The 26042-nt window shown below is 42.2% G+C and overlaps 1 protein-coding gene across 3 annotated transcripts in view; it reads left to right on the top strand.

The window, feature by feature from the left end:
* Positions 1-5730: 5730 nt before the first annotated feature.
* Positions 5731-26042, top strand: part of RNF180 (ring finger protein 180) — a 75367-nt gene continuing 55055 nt past the window's right edge. For 2 of the 3 annotated variants that reach the window (XM_054186884.1, XM_054186883.1), the window contains exons 1-4: positions 5731-5795; positions 12509-12644; positions 14910-15005; positions 17554-18507. In XM_054186884.1, coding sequence (XP_054042859.1) covers positions 12543-12644; positions 14910-15005; positions 17554-18507 — 1152 coding nt within the window. In that variant the 5' untranslated portion in view covers positions 5731-5795; positions 12509-12542. The remainder of the gene's footprint in view (positions 5796-12508; positions 12645-14909; positions 15006-17553; positions 18508-26042) is intronic. The other variant, XM_054186885.1, reaches the window with a different exon arrangement.

Raw genomic sequence — 26042 nt, 5'->3', positions numbered from 1 at the left:
ATAGCCTCAGCATAATTTAAGTTTCATGATCCCATTCAAGGGCATATATTTTATTACATAGACAAAAGAAAGAAGTTACGTATGATAACAAACTGCATTATGAGTCCTACACCACCTTTGCAACTGCTGGAAGTTATCTCTGGGTATAAGAATCCCAGGAAAGAGCTCACATTGTTCCCAACTATATCCTGACATACTTGGCCACTTAACAACTTAAGTTTCAAAACAGCAGTTCTTACTGATTTATTGATCTATAGGTGGATTTTTGACATCTGCTTCCAGAAATAATATAACAGTTGATAGCTCCAAAGTAGGGAGGGCAGTCTCCCTGTGTTCTCACTCCTGACAGAAAGGCAGGCAGGGGAGATATTAGACTTCTGCGGGATGACACAAGGGACAGACCAGACAACGGTACAGTTCAGCTTCCATTGCTTTTGTGAACTGTGCAGTTTTCCCACTGCCAGGTCAGAAGAAGCCCCCAGGCACGTCATTTCAGGCTGCAGACATTGGTTTTGAAAGCCAGGATGGAAACAAACAGCAGATCTCTCCCCAAAAAAAGCCACACACACTTTCAAAGACTGGGGAGATGACAAGACAGCGCAGACTGATTGCAGCTGCTGTAAGTTCCCATGTGTTTGGAAGCTCTTGCCAAGTCCCTGGCTAGAAATGCTCTCTCTTATGCACTGCAAAGTGCATCCACACCAGGGCTCCACACAGACCACCCCAAGCTGCTTGTAATACACCCAGATCATGACAGGAAGATGTTTCCAATGAAGAACACTCGCTAGAGTCACAGAATCCCCAAGGAAGAGATTTCTTCAAGGCACTCCCACCAAGGCAGGGACTGTGCCACTGCTCCTCACAGGACCTGAGCTTCCTCCTGTCCACATACCCAGAAGGGGTTCTCCTGCACCCCAGCCCTTGAGCCCTGTAGCCCAGGAACAGCCCATGGTCATTGCCAGCAGCAGGGCACCAGCTGCTCAGGCTTGCTGTGCTGGGATGTGGTCTGGCCAGCCTGGAGCTAGGATTTCACCAGGCTGAGCCCTCATGGCACTTTCTCTGCTGACCAGGTGGACACTGTGCCTTCATTGCACTCTTGCTCACCTCGGTAGGGCACAGCCATGGTTTTACACAAAGACCAGCACCAAGATGTGTCTCTGCACGGAAGGAGGTATTGGGTGCAACCATACCAAGGTCGTAGCAAAGGCTGCCAGCAGAGCAGAGCCCCAGGACGTCAGGGCAGAGACTGAGGCGTGGAGGAGGCCAGGTCTGGGCTAATGAGCACTGGGGCACAGACTGGACCTGGAGACCTCCCCACCCCGCCAAAGGGCTGCCCAGCTGTACTCCCTCCCACCAGACAGGCCCCATCGACATCAGGTTGCAGCAGACACATGAGGGGGAAGGTGTGCACAGCACCAAAAGAAGGAGGAGAAAGCATCACAGGTGGGGACAGCAATACCAGTTGCACTGTTTGTAATGACAGACTAAGACTTTTCCTGAAGTTTTCATAGTTTTATATTCTTCTTTAATATTTAGATTACTAACAAGTGCCTCCAAGTCCCCTTGTGGGCCAGCGCATGTTGCAGCTGCTTCTGGGGCACCCCAGTGTTGTCAGAGGCATGGCCTCTTGTGGGCTGCAGAGGCCTGGAAGCTGCTGGCCCTCCTCTTCTGGGGGCACCAGGGCCACCCAGGTGAGCAGTCCCTGCCCTGGCCAGCAGTGGAAGGATCTGCCACCACCTGCACCAGCTCCTTGTGTGGCTCCTCCTGCTCCTTGGATTGTGGGGGCAGGAGTACCCCCCAGGGAGGCAGCGGGGCCGGGGGTGGCCGCGGGACTGTCATCCTCCTCCTCGGTAGCATAGGAGTCCAGCAGGTCCAGCTGCTGAGGAATCTCGTTGCACCAGTCACTGGTGACATGGATAAGCTGGTGCACAAATGTTACTGCCTGGTTTTGCAGAAAGGGCCTGCAGCTCCTGGACCAAGGCCTCCTCATCCAACCCACAGCAGCACAGACTTACTATGATGGTGCCCTGTGTCGAAGCTACCTCCCACCAGAGGGACCCATGGAGCACCTGGTTGAGCCAGGTCAGCAGGGGCTCAAGGATCTCCAAGCAGTCCCAGAAAAGGCCTGCCAGACCTCAGGCTGGAAGCCAGCCATGTAAGCTCTGGGCACTGGTCCCACAGCCCCCTGCTCACCCTGGTGGCCAGCAACCTGAGGAGGCAGATGGGGCAGCTCCACTCTGCCTGCGTGGCCATGTTTGCTTGTCGCAGTATGCTGGGGAGAGCTGAGGACAAGGAGCTGCTGCCCCTGCTGGTGCCACGGTGCCAGCCGTGGATGTCACACGCTGCAAAATGCAGAGAGGCCATGGTCATTCGCTGTCCCTGGGAGGGGACGAAGAAATGCCCAGGTCCTTCAGAAAGGACAGCCTCCCAGGCCCCTATAGCTTGGGTGTTGCTCAAGCACTCCCCACCCAACCTGGGACAGGGTCTGTCTATGTGGCCAGGACCTCCCCAAGCCCCATTGCCCATTCCATGGCCACCCAGGAGGATGTTTTCCTGCACAGCTCACCTCTGCTGCTAGAAGCACTCCCCAGGGTGCTTGTCTGCCTGAACCAGAAAGGGCCAGGGACAATACAGCTGATGGCTTTCGGCACAGGCACAAAGACCTTCCAACAGCAGCACCAAAGCACAACCCAGCACCAGGAAAAGCCTCGCTCAACCCTCCAGACATCACAGGCATGCTCAGCAGGAGTCCAGGCATGAGCCAGGCTGAGCCAGGCTTTGCCAGCACCAAAATACAAGCAGTGAGGGCTGTGTGCTCATGGTCCATTGCTTGGTGATGTCCCAGTGGGCCATCTGCTCCTACAGTGCTTGCATGTGTAGTGCTCTCTATGGCACTGGCAATCCTGCCTCTGCACACATGTCTGGGGCTACCGCTATGCTCCTTTCCACTCCCTGCCCTCACCTTCTATCTTCTGCTTGCCATCAGTGTTTCGTGCCAGTCACCACGGCCTCAGCTCAGCTGTGTCCTCCCAGAGTCCCACCAGGTTGCTCTGGCCATGGCGCTCTTCTGTAGCAGAGCTGAGTCAGACAGTTATTTAACTCTACAAGGTCTCACTAACCTGAACAGCCCCACAGTAACTATCTCCAGAATGTGGTATATGCCGTAACACATAAAAGATGGCTTGGTTTTTATCCATTGCTCACAAAATGTGTCAGTTCTTGTGAAAATGAAAGAATGTAAAAGATTTGTTTCTAGTTGAAGCTTTCTGTTCACACTCCATGAGTTAAATGGAGACTCAGTAGAAGGAAAGTTTTGGTGTGATCAACCAAAAGGCACTAATAGCACCACCAACCCCTTACTCAGCAGGGCACGGTGAAGACACCAGCAGAAATCCCGATGTGAGAGAACCACCTTCAAAAGCACTCTTTTTGAGCAGCACACCTTGCGCCCCACTCCCTGTCCAGAACTGTACTTGCAGTTGGCTGTGCATTTTAATCAGCAAGTATCCCTTTCCCATGGGAGTACTACAATTCTTTGGGCACAGGCATGTTCTCTTCCATCCCGTATAGTCCCACAGATCATAAATTCTTTGAAGCTGTGCCACCATATAGAAAAAAAAAACATGTTTTTACCTTTAGCTGGGTGACTAGTGTGTTCTCCCAGATTATGGGAAATGCGGGATAAATAAGCAAGTCGTAGAAAGAAGTGACCTTAGGTCTCTTTTCTGTATGAGTACTTTCACTTCTAGGAATTAGTTCCCAACAGGTGATAAACAGAACACGTCTAATAAACTTCATTGACCTTACTCATTTGCAGAACGTGTCTTCTTTATGGCGTTTTCTTTTATCCTACCTCAAGATAGCAGGATTCCTAGATTAGCAGGGCTCTGAAGCACAGAGAGGATCCCTGTGTTTAACAGTTTTGGATTCTATTCCAGGGAACAAGTGACCAGAAACTAAGAAAATGGTATTAAGAATGACTTTATAAGATCTAGTCCTAAGTAACTCTAAAAATGTTTACCCTAGCTCTAACACAGCCTATATAAATACAGCAATTTCAGGCTGATCTGATTGTTTTTTGAAAAGAAGCAAAGGGAAAGCAAATGATTTATTAAATGATGGATATTCTGTATAGGTTTTAGATTTCTTACAGGAGTAGGACGAGCTTTACAAATCAGATTTGGAATCTTAACTGCAAATATAAACTATTATCTTCAAGGGAAAGGGCAAGAAATAGCATTTTTTTACAATTGACTTTCTAATAGGAAAAGTTCTTCAATGACAGGTTAAATTGAAAAAGTGTGTATTTTTGAAAGGAAAATAACATGTAAAAAAGACTATAATCTCCCTACAGTGAAATGTTGTGCTTTATGGTTATTGTAACACTTAGTGTTACCAAAGTTTTTCCAACAATGAATCCTACAGTGAAGGGTGAAACAGGCCAGTGCTGCTCATTGGGCTTCTCCTAATAAAATGCTGTTCAAGTGTGCAAAAAAACAGTTAACAGCAACAATAAATTTCCTCCTGGGCTCAGTACCATGTCCCAAAAGTTCTACCCAGTAGCTTCCCTCTCTTCATTCATTTCTCCTAATACTCCCTCTCTGGTCATTTTCTAAGACACTTTCCTCCAGCACAGGTGATCAAATAATAGATATGCAGGTCATGGAGATGACCCCAGCTGATGGGGACAGCCTAATGGGTCAAAGGACTACGGAACTGGGTTAACGCCTATGGTAGTCACTAGTGCACTATTGAATACCTGGAGAAAATGTAATTTCTTCTATTGGAGAAGATGTATTTTGATAAAAGGAACTCTACAGGAGTGAAAGTCAGGTCATCCATTTTTCTAGGCAGCTAAGGATTACTTTTTCCAGCTTCATCAACGCTACTGGTAAATAAAACATGTCCCTGATGTAGCTATTGGAATACACCACCACTTGTTAGAAGAGTTCATAGAGCACCTGTGAACATGTGCCATGGATGTGAAAACAGTATGTGCCACTTTCTATGCACAAATCACTACACCACTGCAGTGTGTTTCAGTGTTCACTGATGCCTTCAATAGCCTTCGATATAGTCTCCCTGCTGTAGTATCCTTGTCTCAGAACAAGAAGTCAGAAATATTCCTTGGTTTCTGATTTACTGTGTGTCAGTTTGGCACTGATCCTCGGACTGCTCACCATAGCTGCCTATTCACATAATCCGGGGTTGCTGATGACACCCACTATGTGACTGCGTGTCAGCACTTGTGGGTCCCCCTGATCTGCCCGGCCTGGCTCTTTGGCAGTAACCTCTCTGGGTCTGGGCTTGTTCCTCGGGCCCGGAGAAACATATGGGTTTTGTCCCAATTTTTATGGAGAAGTTTTCCACTAGTTAGCCGCAGCTCGCCGCCGTGCCTCTTCACGGCTGTCACAGCCTGACCCCACCCCGGCTCCATCCCTGCCAGTCAGGAGACGAGAGGACGTGCCACCCTCAGGCCTCGGGTGAGGCCGCTGCCCCCTTCCCCGGCGATAGCAGGGGCTAGCCCCGCAGCCGGCCATGGGCCCGGCCTCCCGCGGCGACGAGGGAGGCAGCAGCCGCCCGAGAGGCCTGGCCTGCCCCGGGCTGACTTCCACGGCCGGCCAGGCCGGGCGGGCGCCGCGCTAGCGGAGCGCTTTCCGGCGCCGTTTGTCTCCCGTCTCTTCCCGTTCGCTGGAGCAGCAGCTGCTGCTGCGCAACCCCTTCCCCGCCCGCCCGCCCGCTCGCTCGCCCCAGCGGCGTCGCCTCCCCCTCTCCGCCTGGCACAGCGCGATCCGGTAAGCCAAGCGGGGCCGGGGCGGGCGGGGCGGAGGGAGGGAGGTGCCGCCGCCGAGCTGGGCCCTGCCTGTGGGGGCCGCCGGACAGCGGGGCGTTGGGGACGCGCGGTGAGCGCTGAGGTGCCGACACCTGGCTGGAGCTTGTGGGGGGCGGCGGGGGCTGCCCGTCCGGGGGCGAGACCGGCGCCTGCCTGAGGGGGCGCCGGAGCCCGACTTCTCCTCAGAGTTAACTTGTTGGTGCCGCCGCCGCCGCCGGCTGTCAGCGCCCAAAGCGCCCCGCCAGCCCACCGGAGTGCGGGGCTGCCAGCCCGGCCCTCCCTGCGCCGCTCCGGGGGCGGCTGCCGGGCGCGCCGCGGCTTCCTCCCGCCCAGCCGGAGGCCCGGCCGCCGAGCCGGGCCCACAGCGGGGCCGCTGCCGCCGTGCTGCCTGGTGGCCTGCGGTCAGGAGCCCAGGGGACGTGGGCACCGTATTCCTGCTCGTTTGGTCCCTTATTATGTGCAACAGCTAATGTCTGTACTTGCAAGCGCATGGAACAGGCAGTACTGGTCTGCGGGATGTCATGCAAGGAAGAGGTGACGCGCCGATCCATGGTTTCCATGGACCTCTTAGGTCTGTGCCCTGTCAAAGGGATTTAAACGTTCCACATTCCCTTGCGGTGTCTGGTAGACCTGTTGACTTCAGCGCATGCAGTAGGATTCTTTAGCAAGTTAAGTAACGCATTGCAAGTAACATTCTTTCCCGTTTTTACATTAACTGCCTTTTAATTACGTGGGTTACTCTTCCTATAAGGGAGTTATCACAGGCTGGCCACCCTCTCTCATCAACCAGCGGTCCATGGTGTGGAAGCTGAACACACAACAATAGCTGAACTGGTAGAACAGTTCGTAATCGAGCAGGAGCTGGCAGAGGAGCAGATGGCACAGCTCCTCGCACATCTTGCAGTTTTGCTTCTCTGGCAGCCTGGAGTCAGTTCTTTAAACTTTCTTTTCTGTCTTCACATCTAAGTGCTACTTTATTGAGAAACACTGGTTAAGTATGCTTTTAAGAGTGCCTCTTTAAGCAGAAATACGTTGGAAACCAGAAGCTAGCAGCAAGTTATTATGTGTACCTGAATGCCTTCCATAATTGTTTCTCCGTCCAGCAAAGTATCAGCTCCTCCCTTTCTGGGAGCAGGAACTTCTGGTATAGATACTTGTTGGCTAGGACAGCTCATCTAGCTTCTCTCTGTCATCCTCCTTCAAAGCTGCTACTCATCTGATATTTTTTCAAGACTCCTGGTAACTAACGCTCAAGTTTCTGTGCCCTAATTTTTCACTGCAGCCTAATTATTGTTGCAGTCTTCATGGCTGCAGTGTTCTGAAAGGAACACAGGTGACTTTTGAAAAAAAAAAGCGTTGAGAACCACTTGTCCTGCTGTACTCATTTGCTTATTGTTAGGCATTTGGGGATGAAGGGCAAGCTAGTTGAAAAGAAATTCTAAACTAGGTTTTCAACAGAAATTCAGTGGTTTGTGTTTAGTTCTTCATATTGAACATTTGAGAATTTTTTCTTGGGGTTTTACTTCATGTTTTCTAGCAATCTTTTTGAAGAAGAAATGGACAAAGCTTAATACATTATACAATTAAGATTGTATAAGAAACTTAGATCTAAATATCAAAGAGGACTTACTACTAGTGAAGGGATTCCAGAAGGAAAAGTGTCCCATTCAAGGAGTGATGAATAAACAGGAAGCTGATCTGCTTTGTACCATTTCTCTGGCTGCTATGTCTGCTGCTTGATCCTTCACCTATTTTTTGTTGTTTTCTTTGTGAATAGTTTCGCTGCCTTTCTGTGGTGTTTCCAGCTTTCTGGGTTTTCCAGACAGAGTGGGAGGAAGGGAAAAAATACAATTCCTGTTTCCTCTTCCCTTAACATATTGATGAGCATGTATGAATCTGAAAGTCTTAAGGATATCATGCTGAAATTACTTAAAAATTGTTTGCTGCTGGGAGTTATTTAATTTTGCAGCATTTGAGGTTCTCACTGAGCTATTGTAAGATTAAATACATTCTAGAAATGTGTTATGAATTTGTGAAGAATAAATTAATTAGAGCAGCTTTAAGGTGTTTGAGTGATACAAACAAATTCATAACTTCGGCTTCTATGACAACGGGACATTCTTCAATGACTATAGCCTGCTAAGGAGGGATGGGATCCACCTGTCTAGAAGAGACAGGGGAATATTTGGCAGCAGGCTGGGTAACTTGCTGATGTGGGCTTTAAACCGAAGGATACAGGGAACAGAGTCCAAAGAGGCAACACTCATGCCACTGCAACCAACTAGGGAAAAGCCAGACCAACAGGAGCAGTGACAAATGTTCCTTAGCTGCCTCCCAAGATGTGAACCAGAAGACCAGCCACCTCAAGGGTATGCATACCAATGCATGCAGCCTGGGGAGCAAACAGGAGGAACTGGAGCTCTGCACCCAGTCACAAAGTTATGATATCATACGAATAGATGAAACATGATGGGACAACTCACATGACTGGAGGATCGTGGTGGATGGCTATAGGCTGTTTTGTAAAGACAAGCAGGGAAGAAACAGAGAATGAGTCACGCCCTAAGTTAAGGAGAACCTTGAATATATAGAAGTCAACTACAGCGATTGTGAACGCCCTGTCAAATGCCTCTGCGTCAAGATCAGAGGGGTCCTCTCCAAGGCGGATCTTACAGTAGGCATCTGCTACTGATCTCCAAACCAAGACGAAAAGGCAAACAAAGGAGTATTTGGGTCAACACAATGTGGTTCTTATGGGTGACTTCAACTACCCAGATATTTGTTTGAAGAACAATACAACAGCTTACATGTCGTCCATCAAGTTCCTGGAGTGCATAGAGGACTGCTTCCTCCTACAAATGTTAGATGTGCCAACCAGGAATGAGGCATTGCTGGACTTACTACTCACAAACCAAGAAAACCTGCTTTGTTAGCAATAGTCTTGGCTGCAGTGATCACAATATTGTGGAGTTTGGTATCCTGCTGAGCCCACTGAAGGTTAGTACAAAGACAAAGGTTTTAGATTTTAGAAGGGCAAACTTCAGCTTGCACAGAGGTCAGCTGGGAGGGATTCCATGGAGGATAAAGGAGCTAGCAAGTGCTGGGAGTTTTTCAAGAACCCTCTCCAGGAAGCACAAAAACAGTTCATCGTCTTTAAAGGTCAGGGAAGTAGGTGGAGCAAGAGACCTCCTTGGCTTAACTGCAAGCTTCTGAGTTCAAAACCAAGAGAGAAGCGTACCAGAGATAGAAAGCAGATGAATACTCATTGAGAACTACAAGGACATTGACAGGGCATGCAGAGAAGCAGTTACAAAAGCAAAAGCTCACCTTAAGTTGAAATTGGCAAGAGATGTCAAAAAGTTCAAGAAAGGGCCCTTCAGGTACAAGCAGAAACAGAAGGAAAATATTGGCCCACTGTTAAACAGGAGAGGTGAATTAGTCACCAACAATGATGAAAAAGCAGAGGTGGTTCTCAACAATTTCTTCACCTGCCTTTACCAGCACTGTTGGGCCCCAGGCCTTCAGGACAGCAATCCAGGTTGATACACACACAGACCCACCATCAGTGAAGGAAGAGCTGGTATGTGAACCATTACAGGAGCTTGGCCCCTACAAATCGATGGGCCCTGACGCTATCCACCCGAGGGTGTTAAGAGAGATGGCTGACGTCATTGTGAGGCTGCCCTCCATAATCTTTGAGAAGTCATGGAGGGCTGGGGCATTCCAGAAGACTGGAATAAGGCTAATGTCACCCCCATCTACAAGAAGGGCTTAAAGGAAATTATAAGCCCGTCAGTGTCACGTCAGTTTCTGGGAAAGTTATGGAAGGAATCCTCCTGGGGGCTATCACAAGTCAAATGAAGCACATGACTGTGAAAAGCCAGCATGGATTCACCAAGGGAAAATTGCACTTGGCAAACCTGATCACGTTCTGTGTCAAAGTAACCTGCACGGTTGATGGGGGGCGAGCGGTGGACATTGTCTACCTGGATTTCTCCAAGGCTTTCAACACAGTTCCTCATAGCCACCTCCTAGAGAAACCGAAGCATTACAGTCTAGACAAGTGGCCTATGCGGTGGGTGGGGAACTGACTGACAGGCTGCACCCAGGGCGGGGGTTGGTGGTAAATACCTCCTTTTCAAACTGGCAACCTGTCACAAGTGGGGTCCCCCAGGGATTGATCATGGGCCCAATGCTGTTTAATACCTTCATTAACTGATGTGAATGATGGGCTCAAGTGTACCCTGATGAAGTTTGCAGATGATACCAAACTGAGTGGGGAAGCGGACACTTTGGAAGGGAGAGCAGCCCTGCAGGAAGACCTAAATAGGCTGGAAAAGTGGGTGAACAAGAACCTTATGAACTTCAACAAGGGCAAATGTAAGGATTTACACCTGGGAAAACATAATCCAGGAGTGAAGCACAGACCGGGATCTACCTGATGTGGAGCAGCTCTGTGGAAGGCGAGCTGGGGGTCCTGGTGGACGACAAGCTCAATTTGAGTGAGCAGTGTGCTGTTGCAGCAAAGAAAGCCAACAGGATGCTGGGTTGCATCAACAAGGGCATCACCAGCAGAGATAAAGAAGTCATTATCCCACTCTAAACAGTGTTTGTCAGGCCACACCTGCAATACCATGTTCAGTTTTGGTCCCTGCTATACAAAAAAAATATGGATAGGCTGGAGAGGGTCCGGAGAGGGGCCACAAAAGATGGCTACGAAGACGATGGAGACTCCTGGGGAGATTCTGATTGGACACAACAGGAAAATTTTCCACAATGAGAACAATCAGTCATTGGAATTATCTCTCCAGGGAAGTGGTGGATTCCCCAACATTGGACACTGTTAAGGTTCAGCTGGACAGGGTGGTGGGCCATCTTGTCTAGACTGTGCTTTTGCCAAGAAGGGTTGGACCAGATGATCCTTGTGATCCCTTCCAACATCGTATTCTATGATTCCATTACTCTATGATAACTTGTAATCATTCTTTCAATACCCTGTGAAGTCTATTGCTGCATTTATCACAGCAAAGTGATACACACTGCTTGTAAAAATCTTTCAGAGCCTGAGTTTACTTTTTTTTTTAAAAAAAAAAAAAGTCATTCATAGAGAGGTCCATCATTCTTATACATTGCACTTCCAAAATGTGTCTGGTACAGAAAGTAGCAGCACTGACATAGTGAGGTTAATAAAAAGTTACGAGAGATTCTGTTAAAGTCAAGGCATTTAAATCATCACATTTTGGTCATGAACAAAACACGTTTCTAGTGTAAATACTGCCTTTTCTGTAAGTGCCTCTTCTATAATCTTTTGCTTGGCCATCTTAACTTACATTAAAATATGTTAATGGAATTTTAACAAAAATTCATTTTAATTGAATGTGACATTGCAAGAAAAGGCGTAATGTCTGCCTTAATTTCACTTTCTAAGCTTAGTGTGGATCTGATTATTAAGAGCTGCATGTACACTTCAGCTAGGATTCTAATGTATGGACACGTTGTTTCTGTTCTTCCTTGCCAAATTGTGTTTCAGATTCTTTACATACGTAGAAAAGTAGGAAATCTGCTGAAAGAAGAACTCAGATAAAAATGAAAAAATAATGAATAACCTCTGTGTGTGTTCTTCATTGCTTTGATAACTTTAGAAAAAAAGTCAGGAAAGGGAAAGGTAGAAATGGGGAAAAAAGGTGAAAATGCAGAAGTCTGTATGGCTCAATAAGTCAAACTGTTCTTCAGACAGCCTGTACTGAGGACCTCAGAGTTTCTTTAGTTAGTGAAAACTAAATAAAAATTAAATCATTGAAATAATTGCAAAATCCTATCTTTGGACTGTGGAAGAACAGACATTCTTTTAATACTGGTTTTAAGTTTTATGCCCCAGCTTCCCTGTCAGTAAGAGCTGTACACTTTACCACTGTGGGTAGGCATAACTCTAGCATAGTGCTTGGGTTGAATGTATAGACGTAAAAGATTTTCTTATTTTTCTCATGCAGCTAGCACAACGGGGTAAAAACAGAAGCAGGTAGAAAGAAGAGTTGGAGGACCTTTGGAAAAAGCATGGTGAAAAGGGAAGGCTTTGAAAACAAATTAGAGAAGATCAAAGAGACATCATAACATATCAAGGCACAAAGAGAAAAATACTTGTCTTGTCCTGGTTGTCTTAATTTAGGTCTCCGTTTTAGGAGGAGGTTGATTCAGGTCTGTGAAAAGCTCTGTTGCACCAGCAGCACTGACCCTCCCACACAAGATAATTGAAGGGAGCAAGCCTCCAGGGGCACATTGAGAAAACTGTCTTCTGTGGTTTTATGTCAGCATTCATTTTTGTTATGTGGCATCATGTGTGTGTATTTAATGTGTAGGATAGCAATCACTTATTTCTATGGACGTATTCTGGGAAAACTGGAGTTCTCCTGTATTTTGTCTAAATATTGAGCAAGTTGTTTTGTTTTGTTGTTGTTGTTGCTTTCTGGTTCTGTATGCAACCTGTGAATAAAAACAACTGTTGCACTTTGCTACTGAAAATGTCTAGGTGGCATGCTATACAAGATCAGAGATTATTTGTAAATAAAATATTAGTCTCCTGTATAGTGAAGAGACAATTGATAGACTTCTGGGTCACAAGAGGAAAGTGTGTGGTTTCAACAGGTGACTGAATTATATGTTTTGTGGTCTTTACAGATAGACATAAAAAGCTGAAGAATCACAAGCTGAAATGAGTAACCAAGAGGCTGATGTTCTACGTTGCTGGAGATGTAGAAAATATATAGCCAATTCTGTTTGCCTTGCAAAATGTCATGGAAAAGAACCATCTGAAGTAAGTCGAGCATCTGGAGGGAATTTGTAACTTTTTCCAGTGCCATTGTTTTTAAACAAAGGAGAAGTATTAGACTTGCCATCGCTTAGTAATTAATCTCTTGTGGTGATAAGTACTAAAATATGGACAATTCCATAGAGAGTAATGTAAGCAGTAGTGCTAGTCAAGCTGAGTAGGTAGTGATCACCTTTATGTTCTGCAGCATGAAGGCTGGTATTCATGATACATTTGACTACTAGCTTGTGTAGAGTATATAGTGTTACCACTTGTCATATAAAAATGGGTTCCGTTTTTGACAGTTTTAATGCAGTAATTTTTTGTTTTAATATGCCTTGACAGAGAACTCTTTGTTTCTAAGGTGTGTTTTGAACACTGATACTAATTTCCACTGCAGTAGTTAACTATGTGTCAAATATTCCTACATCAGAAACTTTTGCCCTTCATTTTGAAAAAGCGGGAGATGATCTGTGCACAAAAATATTAAGAAGATTAGCCTGCCCTGGGGGGAGGGGGTGCCTGTTACTAAAATACTTCTTAGTAATTTATATAATCTTTATTAAAATAAACAGAAAAATCATTATATGGAATAAACAATGACAGAGTTATTTCCTGCTGCTTTATAATGGAAGTTAGTAATCATAAAGACTTAGAGTCTTTCGAAATATGCCCCAAGTCTGTGTTTACATCCTATGATCTTGAATCAAAGTGAAAAAGCAAAGAGAAGGGAAGGTGTTGATCTTTTATATTATTGCACTAGAAATGCAACAACATTCTCTTTGGCACTGAAGAAGGGTATAACCAATCGAGGTAGAAACTAATTTACTATTTTTAAAGATCCTGATATAATTAGTATTATTAATAACCCCCATTTTGATCAGTCCACTTACAGAGCTTGAAGTTCTGGAATAGCCTTCATTCTTTATACTTGAAGAGTTTTTATTTTGTGCATGGTTTGGAGTGGGTTTTGGGTGTGTGTGGGGGGGAAATTTCAACTCCTTTCATGGAAAAAATGTAGTGAAAAGAAGGAGGTTATCTTTGTCTGTGCCCCATGGTGGAGCTTTTAATTGCTAGTGGAGATTCACCATCATTGTGCACAAGATTGAAGTACCTCCTTCTCTAATTATGTAGATAGCAGATATAAAAGTGTAATTTAACACTACTTCCTGAGACACTGGGAGGCAAAGTTTGCACTATGATGAGAAGAGTAATGTTATCAGTATGTCAGCTTTCCCTGCTGAATTTTAGGCCTTCAGTCAAAGATGTAGCTGAAATATGAGTAAAATAGAAAAATCTTAGAACAAATCTTAAAACCATATGTTGAAGTTATGAATGCAGTATAAACACTTTAAATCAGAATTATATCCAAGGTGAAGTACAAGTACTCTCCACAGATAGGAGGAAGACAATAGCGTAGACGTGGGAAACGGATCTATCTATCTGTTGTCATTACTTGGAGAATTGCTAAAATGTTCTGTCTTCTGTGTATAGCCCCACTTTCAATCTTCAGCATAATGAAACTTTTATTCCCATGAGTTTCATAACATAGGAGTCAGTGATTTTCCATATTCATAAATTTTAACAACTGATTTTAAGACTTTAACACTCGCCAGTTTCCTTATATTTTTATCCATCTTTGTAACTTTGCTGACATTCTAAACCATATTAAAAGATTTAATTGCACTAGTATCACTTCTGTACTAAAAGGTAGTTAGGTAAACATTTTTATTTTAGTATCAGTTGGTGAAATGCTACAGTTTTTTATATTTTGTTTTCTCTTCAGCCAGTCACATCATTGCAGTAAAAACTCAAAAGTTGCTAAGAGTACCTGGTTTCTCTGCTAGTTATTCTGACAAGCATTAGAATAGTTGTGCAGTACTGAGCACAGTCTTCATATGAACTAGAACTCAAATTTTCCTGTTGTTACTGGAAAATTGTGCCAGCTGATAGTGCTTCTGAAATCAATTTCCGAATATACTTGGAAGATCAGCAATTGCATACTTTCTGTTCCTGTAAACAAAACAAAACCACCTCCAAACGCCTCCATCCGCACAATGGAGTCTGTCCAATGTCCTTAGATTCATAAATAGACAATTGTTGACAGCATCTACCTCATTTTTAGCTTAAATAATGCACCAATATATTTCAGTTTTATCATTTGTTAATAAAATATTTACTGAATTTGGGAAGCTGAATTCTCGCTATATTCAAACAAAAAAAGCTTACCTGAATGCTGAATATCAATAAAATAATTCTTGTTTTTAACAGACATCACAACCTTCAGCTGCTGCTCAGGAGTCTTGCAATGTATGGCATGTGAACTTAGAAGCCATCCCAGAGTGGGTGAAATGTGTCATTGAAAAGGTAGATCTTTTTTTGCTTGCATCTTTGTCATTCAAAATGTGAAAAAAGTAAGGGGAACAAATTTCAAGGGCATTTTTCTGCCAAGGTCCACGTATATTACAGAGACCTTCTAACTGAGGGAATTTTTCTCAGTAACTTCTATCATTACCAGAGATTTTTTTCCCCTCTTAAATATTTTTTTTAACATATGCACAAAACCTACAAGTGATAAATTCTGTTCCTGCCCATTTATAGGTGAATGTATTTATGTTTATTCACACAAAACCTATAGACTGCTCAGAAAAGGCTTAACATATTTACTCAGCATTGCAGAGAACGCATTTCTCTATAAACACCTTCAGTATCTTAGCATTCATTTTGTCCTTTAATATCCTGGGAACTCTTGCCTCATTCGCTTCAGACTTCTCTGGAAATATCCTGTGGCTTTATGGATAAATGTGTGGGGTTTTTTAAACAATTCTAACTTATCCCCAGATCCTCCTGGTCTCTGAATAATTTTGTGATCGTGTGTTATTTTCTCCTGTACGACTCCTAAATCATTTTACATAAGCACAAAGTCTATTTGCAGGCTGTAAAAACCCACTGCTTCCCAGCCAGTTCTTTTTTGCCATCTGTCCCTGTTCTTAACCAATCTCATCGGGTTTCATGCAGGCATTAGCATATAGTAATCTTCAATAATTATAAATATCTAGCTAGTGCTCCTAGTGACCTTTATTGACCTGCATTTTCTTTTCCCCATCACTGATCACATGTTTTAGCTTCTGTGACTAACCCTTCCCAGTTTTTCCTCTGTGCAGTCCATCATTAAATCTGTGTACCCTCAACTCCTTTTCAGATCTTGCTGATTTTCCCCCTACCACCTCCTCCACTAGTAGGCTGTTACTTCTTTTACTGAGTCAATGCTTCCACAGTCCATTGCCAAACTTACGCTAAATCAGTCCTGGACTCCCTAGTGCTGTACCTCATCTCCCAGTCTCTGGGCTTATAGGACACAGAGATGTCCTTTCTTCCCTACTGTCTCTTGCATTCCCATTTTTGCCAGGCTCCTGGCCTTCTTCCCTAACCTTCATGAATCAATCCTGCTCTCCATTTGAGAGATCCAGGTTACTATTCCATAGTGTTTTGAGTGCCAGAAAGACTCACTAAAGACGCTAGAAAGGTCTTTTTCCTGAATTTTACTGCCTAGCCCATGGCATCTGGGAAATGGAGTGTGGGAGATTTATAGTAAATCTCTGAACCAGCTTAATACTTCTTTGGGAATGGCATATGCACGCATTGGTCAGCCTTATAAATTGAGAGAGACTGTGCCTCTTCAAGGAATTTTCAGGGATTTGAACGCCTTTGGGCATAGGTAAACTGAGATTTTTTTCTCTAAGTTAAAACATATGCAGATTTAAACAGATTCTCATAGGTGTAATGAAAGACACATCTTTGATACTTTGTGAAATTTTGAGGTTTCAACCCGCAAGGCAGGAGTAAGTTTCTTAAAGACAGGTTTCAAGTATTTTTTCTCACGTTGCATGTGAAAAATAATCCTTTTTCCACACAAGTCTTTTTTCTGAACTGCAAAATTGGTTTTAGGGAAACTTTCTGAAGCTTTCAATCAGACAAGCATCAGTCATGGAATCATCTTCCCAAACTACCTTGAAAGACATTTGCAACTGAAAGCAAGGCTTTAGCTAGAAATGTTGGTCAGGTTCTGTATTCATGGCTCAACCCCACTTTAGGCACACTAGTGAGTAATGTGTGACTGGAGTTGTTAATGTTGTTTCTGATCTGGGCTTTGATTCTACAAACTCTTGTGTAACTTTAATCCTCAAAAATGTTTCTGCTGACAGATGAATATATTTACTGAAAATACCAATAGTTGTGCAAATATGTAGGATTTTATAGATCTTTGATAAATATTTTCGTTTGAAAAAGTGCCTTTAGAATTGAAATTAAATTCATAGAATTACAAATAATGAAAATAACTGTCTCCGTATAGACACAGTATTAAGGATTTGTCGTGCTATCTGCACATAAATTGTGTTGTAATACTACATACACCAAAATACAAGTACCATTTCAAGCTTTTGTGGGGTAAATGAAGTAAAAAGCTCTATTCGTTTTGTAAGAAATCTCCTTCCACTGTACTTAGTATGCAAGAAATGTATCAGCACTCAGAAGACTAGGCTGGGAAACTGTGCTTGCCAATTCCAGATTAACATGGTAAATTGATTTCACTGCTTTAAAGGATCTAATGTTTTCATTAGTATTTCAGCATTATACTATCTATGGGCAAATTTTAAACATATTTCAAAGCCACTACATTTTGAAATGTGTGTTCTAGGTTTCTTAGAATTAGTTAGTACTGCAGCAAATAGAGTTTTGACCAAAACATTATTTATGGCGGATTTTCTTTCTGCCGTGAAGTCTCTTTTATTGTGTTTGAAAAACAAAAAGGAAATCCTTTTATTAAAGGAGAAAAGTAACTCTAGTGATGATTTCTTAATCACTTATTTGCAATGAATGTGTTGGATGTTTTTGTTTCTTTTCTTGTCAATAGGCACAGTGGACAATTGGAAAACTGCACTGTCCATTCTGTGAGGCCTGCTTAGGGGGCTTTAACTTTGTTTGCAACACAAAATGTTCCTGTGGACAGTTAGTAAATATACATTTCTGCAAAACTCGGACTGACTATCAGCCAGCTTTCTCTGTTGAATTGGCAAAATCATCAGGAAAACAGTTACCTCTCCTCAAAATTCAGCCTGGTTTTAGCAAGGGTACGTCCCATGAAGTGGAAACTGCAGCTTTGAAAATCAGAAATCAAGGGATTTCATACATGGCCAGAAATAATAATGGAACTGAAAGATTAACAGAAGCACTTTGTCTAGAAGTAAGAGCTCCTGGATTTGAGATGAGAAGTAAAAAACTTCCCTTAAAGGCATTATATAAAAAAAGAAATCTTTCTGCTTCCTATCCTATGAATGATGCCTGCACTGTAAAACCTTTTCACAGAAGATCACGTAGTTTGGATTTAAATATCAGAGAGAGACTTGTTTTGTCACCTGCGTTATATGAAACTTGCAGCATGGGAACAATTTACCATGGCCAAAATGAAAATCCACTTCTTTACACACGGAGTGGCTTGCAATTGGAGTCCAATAGGAAAGATAGTAGTTCTTTTCAGGACCTATATAGATTGAGTGCTGACAAACTACTACAAAAAAGGTTTCGAGTTACTTCCTTTACTACCTTACTACATAGAGAAACAGAAAGTAAATGTGATTTTGAAGCTACTGGACAATCTTCTGGGAGTGCCATTGCTGATGGGTCACCATTTGTGATGGAGCTTTCTTCACCTACAAGTACTCTAGAAGAGGAACAGTACATCACACCTGTTGGTCTTGTGCAGCCTACGAGTATTTCCTTCAACCAAAAGCTGAACAAGAGAGAAAGAAACAAGTTGAAAAGCTTGAGGAGGAAACAAAGAAGAAGAGAACGATGGCTACAGAAGCAAGTAGGTGTTTAAAATCAATTATGCTATTTTTTAGTGGTTTGGCTTGCTTTTGTAAGATGTTTGTATTTATTATTTATTGTAACACAAATATTTTTATTTGAGTAAAGGATTGTTGCTATTTAAAATATTAGTCTTTAGTAGGTAAATATTTTGTCCACAAATCTAACAGAACTGTTACATATTCTTATCAATTATACAACCATGGTTTCCTTCTTCAAACCGTCTAAAGCAGAACAGAATGGTCATGCAATTTTTGGTGGGAGGGAGGGAGAAGGACCAGTAATATATCTTAAAATTAATAACAGTTTTTGTTTGCTCTGAAATTCAGTAGAAAGACTAATGATATGTATGCCTTTGAAAGAAAATTTCTCATCATAAAAAAATACTGTGCGGCCAGCAAGAGCAAACATACTAACTCTCATCACAGATCAAGAAATCGTTCCCACTTTGGGTAGGTATGTCATTGTGATAATCTTCAAATATTCCATAGGTGAAGTGTAGTGACATGTAAAGCTCACGTAAACCTTATTTCACAGATTATTTTTTTTAATGTGATTGCTTTACATTTTATACTAATCAAGTCTAATTTAATATTTATGTTTTATTGAGAAATACTAAGCTTATTTGAATGAACTATGCGTAGGTTAGATAGTAAATTGTTTTTATTTGTTTGCAGTTCATGCAATAGGATAGATAGGACCAATAGTTGTTTGTGTTAAATGAAATTATGATGCAAAAGCACAGTATATATAAGCCTTTGCACAGTCATGTCATCTGCAGTTTCTCCAGACACTTTAATCTTTGTTAGACATTACTTTCAAGAATGAAATGTTGTACAGAGAAATAAAAATATACTTTTGGATCTTTTTAAATGATGGTTAACCAATTCCTACATTATTTTTAAGTTTCATAGAGCAAATGATATACAGTTGTTAAATCTGGTATGTCTAATCAGTAAGCATACAGTTTACAAAGTACAAAAAATTTAAAAATAAGTATGTAAAATAAATCATCTGGTTTCAAAAAGTAGTATTAGGGGAAAATATTTTGGTTTTGCATTGATTAACCTTGGTGAAAGTCTGTGATCATGAGATGGGGTATTTAAACAGGCCTACTTCTCAGTCGCTGTGTCAGGCAGCACGTGCGGCTGGTGCAGCTGTGTTTCCCATCGCTGTGGTATCTTCCCAGGAAAACTGCATCTTCTGTACATTCTGATATGTTGCAAAAGGGGATGCTCCTCTGCAAGGCACTCCTTGTTGTGGCTGCTTCCCTTTTGTGTGCCAGTCTAGATATCCTTCCTTTTCTTGCAAGTTCCACTTGCTGTCCTTTTTCTTCATCATTCTGACACCCCTCCTTGTAAAAATATGCATTTATTATAGCAGTACTTATAACATGAAGCTGATCTGTGGTACTTTGTTACCATTTCCAGCATACTTACCACACAGGCTTAAGCAATCAGATAGTAAAACTTCGCAGAGAAAAAGCCTTTGAGTGGACAGAGTGAAAGAGTTCTGATAAATGATAATGGGAAGTATTTCATTTAACTGCTCTTTTAAGAAGTATTTCAGTGCAGCAGAACCTTGATGTGAGGTGAATCTCCTAAGCCTGTTAAAGGTACTGTGCATCTCATTTTTATCTTTAAAGCTTTTCTGGTGAGCAGTCTGAGAGAACAGAGCTGTTCAGGCTTTGGAATTTCTTTGTAAATGCATAGGCTGCTTCTCTAGGTTTATTTTGCAATGTGATAACTTTACCCGTCAAACATTTTTTCTGTCTTGCAGTAAGCCAAAATGTGCCCATAAAAGTTGTGTTGTGGCAGAATGCTCTCTATGATTAAGTTGAAGCATATAAACCGTGGATTGTGAATTGGAGTGATTCTGTGAGCTCCTGGCCTGCGCTTGCCCCCCAGATGCCTGCCCTGATGCAGGCTCTGTGGAGTAGGTGTGGGACCGAGCTCGGCTGCTGACAGCAGAGGGACCCAGGATCCCTCTGTCTGCTCTGCAAGGGGAAGCTCTTAATGCCTGTGAGGGGGATACTTGCATTTTGTCTCTGTGTGTGTGTGTGTGTGTGCACGCTCTTGCACATTTGTGTTTGTGGGGTATTTTTAGGTTTCTGGTCTATTTTTAGGGTATGATAATAACTACTTAATTCTAGGAATTGCCAGTACTGATAATGGCTCTTGTTATTGTGGGTATAGCTAAGAAGATGAACTATTTCTGTTATAGATTCCCTTTTGTGTGTATCTTGTTGTATGTTTGCATTGTTTGGTAATGTCTGAAGCTTGTAATAATTTTCTGAAGGATCTCAGACAGAAATATCATTTGTGGCTGCTCCAGTTTTATTTCATTTCTCTTCACGATCATTTTACATAGAGGAAGACTATGTAGCCACCTTCAAAACTGCAATATCCTCTTGGAAATGGTCCTGATCCATCGGAAAAAATATTGTTGTCGTTTTTGCTTCATTTTATAACTTGACACAACATCAATTCTTTTGTATCTTTTTTAAAACACGAAAGTTTTGTCTTACAAAGGTGACTAGTGGTCAGTTTTCATGAAGTGAGTTTGCTTTCATGCTCCCAGGATAAACAGGTGGATTAGATACTGCTTGTTTATCCACACTCTCAGGTGCTGTTATCTTGCCTGGCATCCTTGAGTTTTCAAGTCCGTACTGATGTTCTCTAGCAACTGACAGTCTTGTAGTTGAAGGTGCTCAGCTTCAAAGGTATAACTTGTGACCTTAGTTCACTTAAATCTATGTTTGTATCTTCTTCATCTGTACATTGGTTTATAATTCTTTTTATTGCTTTGTCATGTTTGCATTTAAACTGTAAATGCTTCAGGTGTCTCATTATGTGTTTATGTACTTGGATTTCAGTCACTCTTTCTATGATGATACTCATAACAAAAGTTATCCTCAGACTGCTTATGGATTCTGCTTATGGATTCCTCATCTGGCTGTTGGAGGGATAAAAGCATTATTTAGTGTTGGTACCAAAGTGAAGCAGGAGGAGAAGGAAGTGAAATGAAATCACAGCTGGAGGAGGCAAGCAGTAACTGCAAGGTCTCAATTGTGACCTTCGTTAGGGAAATACGAGGCCCTGGAGAAGTTACTTACAGTAAGGAAAAAGGAAACACAGGAGAAAAGGGGCAGTCCTAATCCCATAACCTGAGATCTGTACCAAAAGACAGTGGTTTTAATATGAAGTAACGTTCAGTTGCAGTGACTGACTAGCTGTGAATCCTCAGGATTAAGACTGAGGGATGCAGTAGTGGGAGAGCATTTTGACACTGTGCAGCTCGTACTGAATCCGCACCAGCTTTCACATTCACTTCCTCAAATGACTGTAAGAGAAGGGAAGATCAAATATTGATATAAACCTTTCCAGCCTGGAAAAGGTGGAAACTTTGATTTCAGTGTTCAAAACCACTCCTGCTCTGCATAAATTCTCAAAATAACATAGCAATTTTTAAGTTCCATAATTAACCGGTTGAACTTACGTTTAAAGCACAATAAACTTTGATATAAGGAAGACTGAAGTGCTTCTGTTTTAACTTGTAGTTGCAGAGTTCACAGTCCTTGTCCTGATATATTTATGATTTACTCTTTCTGAAATAATAGTATTGCACTGATGGTGCTATGGCATTAATGGTTTAAGAGACATTGAGCAGCAAGGCTGCAGGGTGTTACATGCGCATCCTGTTTATGGTCAAAGAAGAAACACATGTTGTGTATATTAAGCCAAAGAATTTATTCTTCATATAACTGAAATCTTAAAAGTGTGATTATTGTTATTCCAGATTTAACTGTTAAAGAAAAAAGAAAGAATAATATGCACTCATTTGCTCCTCCCCTATCCCTGCGGTTCTGCCCATGGCACTGCGTCTCAGGGCTGGGCGGTGGCAGCAGACCTTGGGGTCTGGTGGGAGGGGTGTTACTGCCGCTTGCCAGCATCTGGAGCCCTTCGCTGGGAGCAATATGATGTTCATGTTGATCGTTTCTTTTTCTTTACCCCAGAATCCACTTGAGATAATTTTTTGCATGTTTGGTGACACACTTTTATACCTTTGCTCTTTCTTCAGTGCTCTGCAGCTTCATGCTACATCCAGATTACCTGATGTGGTGACTCTTATGTATGTAAGATACCGTTTCTTTGTTCTGTTTGTCACCCTTAAAACCAATTCTGTCCAGGCCCAAGTCTGCATTTCTTTAACAGACCCCTGGGAAATTGCTTATAGCTGTTGTGGTCTCCAGTGCCAACCCAGTGCCCCATCTCATGTGGCTCCATGCCAGTACTCCTCCATTGTGCATCCTGGGTCTCCGTTTCTCAAGACCTCCACTGTCTTTAGCAGGCCTGTATTTCTTTACACTTCATCATTATATCAGAGTTGTAAATATCTCATTCTACATAGAATATCCTCTGTCAGTGGTTGTACCATACAAAGATAACAAAAGTAAAACAAGTTAGCCCCAGGCGTCTGATCAGTTAGAGAAATTGCTTTCGCAGCTAGATCCCGTAAAACCAAGTGGGAGGCAGGGCAAGGGAAGTTCAGCCAGAGAAGCATGGCCACCCTCGGCCCCCAGGGCTGGGCCCCAGGACTCCCAAGTTCAGTACAAAGCTTGTGGCTGTTCCTAGCAGCAATACTGCATTACAGGGCTACGTGGTTACAAGTAAGAAGCAGCATCTTTTTTAACTAGCTGATAGAAGGAGGGGAGAAATTCTGGGCATGAGCAGCTTCTGAGCCAAGGCTTGTCTATCATTGCTTTTTCTTTGATTGTAACTATTGTTACTACATGGCGACTTCTGTAATTAGGAGATTACTTCTGTCGCTGATTATAAACTGGATTAACAAGAAGGTATTAACAATGATGGATTCGTGCTCAAATGCATGACTTACTTTTGTTGAATTGCAGTTGTGGTCTGTATGGAGGTTGTATCTGAGGGAAATAGCACGTAAAATCTGCTGGTTTCTGAGATGCATCTGGAGCTCCTGTTCCAAACCTTTAGACCCCAACTCTTTAGAATTTAATTACTTTTAGCTGCAGTCTTTTCATGCGGTTATGTGTGATTGCAGCTTTTGAGGGCGTTGTCTGACCTGACCTCTTCTACTGTTTGATATGTCTTTTACACAATTTGGTATTAATAATAACCAGTGGGATAGAGAGTCATGCAAACTTGCCAGGAATTGGTCAGGAAGAAGCTCTGCTTGCCTTCTTTCATGGATTGTATTGTAAACTACTTAACACTTCACTCATACGGTGGAAAAGAGAGAAAATTACTCAGGGCACTACTACTGGATAAATGTAGCATATCAGGATTGTCTCAGTGTATCTCTGTAAACTAAAGTTTTTTCTGATTGTCTTGAAGCTAGAATATATAGACTAGAATATACTGTACCTACACTGTCATAATATACCTTTACCGAAGACCAAAATAGCTGGCTGTGCTGTGAATGTATTCCTTCATTTAAGTGAAATATATAAGAACAAGCTGCTTGTCTATAAGATACTTTCAGAATGTATAAATACTATAGAATAATCTCAGCATAGCAGAAGCCTGAGCTCTTGTGCATTAAGTGCCTGTCTTGCGAAGGGGAGATCATCTGCTTCTTCATGTGTCAGGCCAACGTTGGTTGTTAGTATGCTAAGAACAGGCAATGCTTTTCACTGACCTTTTTGTACTTTTCCAGCATCCTTGGTAATGTGTAGTTTTTCTGAAAAGAGACACACAAAGTCTGCAAATGCAGTCACCTCTACCTGAAATAGTAATGTTTTACCACTAGTGCTACAACCCTAAGAATCAACAGCTGGGGTGATGTGCCATGGCATGGATAAGATCCTGATCCATCTTCCCAGGCATTGTATCTTGCTGGACAAAAGCAACACAGGAAAGAAACTAAGCCCAGTTAAGTGAGTTATGTATTTTATTGTTGACTGTCAAAAAAGTGGGTTGTTTTAATAAAGAGCATACGGATCATTGCTGCTGTTCCAAGGTTATATTGATTGCTAGTCCAAGAAAATCTTGATGAGCAGGCTAGAACTATAGAAATACTGTATCCTTTTTTCTTGTATAAACTGTAAGTATTAGGAATTATTATTTTAGGTTTCCTAGAAGTGCACGGCCAGCGTAGATCATAACAATTTATGAGATATGCTGTCCCTCAGCTAAGACAGGCAATAACCCGTTCATGGAGGTGGGTTGCAGTGGTGTGTCGTTAGGTGCATCCCATAATTGCAGCGTGAATTCTTATTACACAGATAGAGTGAAGAGCAGACTACATTGCAGTTATATAAGATTACTTGTAGCAGATAAAAATCAAAGTCCAACAATGGTATGAACAAAAATACAAAAGTATTTTCATATTTATGAGTTTTACTGTGTATTACCAGAAGGACCACATCAGATACAGAGTAAGGAGAGAGTTTAAGATGAGACTTGGCATATGAAAAGAACTTAAAATTTTATAGAATTTTGTGCCCCAGGCCGGTAGTCCTTCACTGCTACAAATTGTTACTGATGCAGTGACTAAGAATTTGAGTAAGTTTTATATTTCTAATTGGTTTTCATGGTACTAAACTCTCTGAATAATACATACAAACTGAGGTAAACTAAATGCTGCTTGCATGGAGATTTCAGTAGGGGGTGGGGTTTAGTTCTTCAAATTCAAAAATAATTTTTTCAGGAAAAAAGGTATTCCTAACATAGGAGAATTAAAGCTCCCCATCTTTTTTTTAAAGAACTATTTCTTCATGCTTTGTAGTGGTCAATGTATCTATGAATGTGTCTCATCCATGACCTCTTTTTAAATTTTATGGTGTTTTTTTTTCCTCATGGTGAAGTGAAGAAGTTGGTAGTCTTTTGGGCATATGAATGCCTTTTTCATATCCAAAGTATAAACTTATACCAGTAAGTTAAATAAAACTTATTTTAAAGTTTCCTGTGTTATAATCTAACACCCTTATGGCTGTAAAGCTGTGACAACATGTATTTTTTAAAGCTAGCTATTGCTAAGATTTTATTTGGTACAATTCTTGTTCTGATATCATGTGCTTCCCTAATGCTTTATATCAACACCTAAATTAAAGTGATCATATATCAGAAGGGAAAGGTTTCCTTTATAGATGACTTGGCTAAAAACCTGCTTCATATTTAATACAATTTAGAATTATGGGGGACAGAATGTGTGGTGGGTTTTTTTTATTTTCTTTCAAGAGTATATATGCTTTTTGTGAAGATGCTAGAAATCTGTCAGTTCCCATTATTAGTAATTTGCAATCAAGTTTCTAATTAAAATTATTTCACCTTTCATTTGAGCAGTAGGACATTTGATGTGTTGTTTCTAAAGACTGGAGATTGCAGTATGAACAAGAAAACGTTTGGCCATAGTGAACATGCAGAAAAGAAACATTCGTATTCAGTAATGATCTCACATTTTTTAAAATGCCATCAGTCAGAAAGAGGCATATTCGTCTTCATTAAGTAAGGCGTCCTCCCCATATTCTTTATAAAAGAAATACAACAGTTTGACAAAAGGTTA

The sequence above is a fragment of the Rissa tridactyla genome, chromosome Z (genome assembly GCF_028500815.1).
Source record: "Rissa tridactyla isolate bRisTri1 chromosome Z, bRisTri1.patW.cur.20221130, whole genome shotgun sequence".
NCBI lineage: Eukaryota > Metazoa > Chordata > Aves > Charadriiformes > Laridae > Rissa > Rissa tridactyla.
The sequence above is the reverse complement of the archived record's forward strand: the minus strand, read 5'-3'. Positions and strand labels throughout refer to the sequence as shown.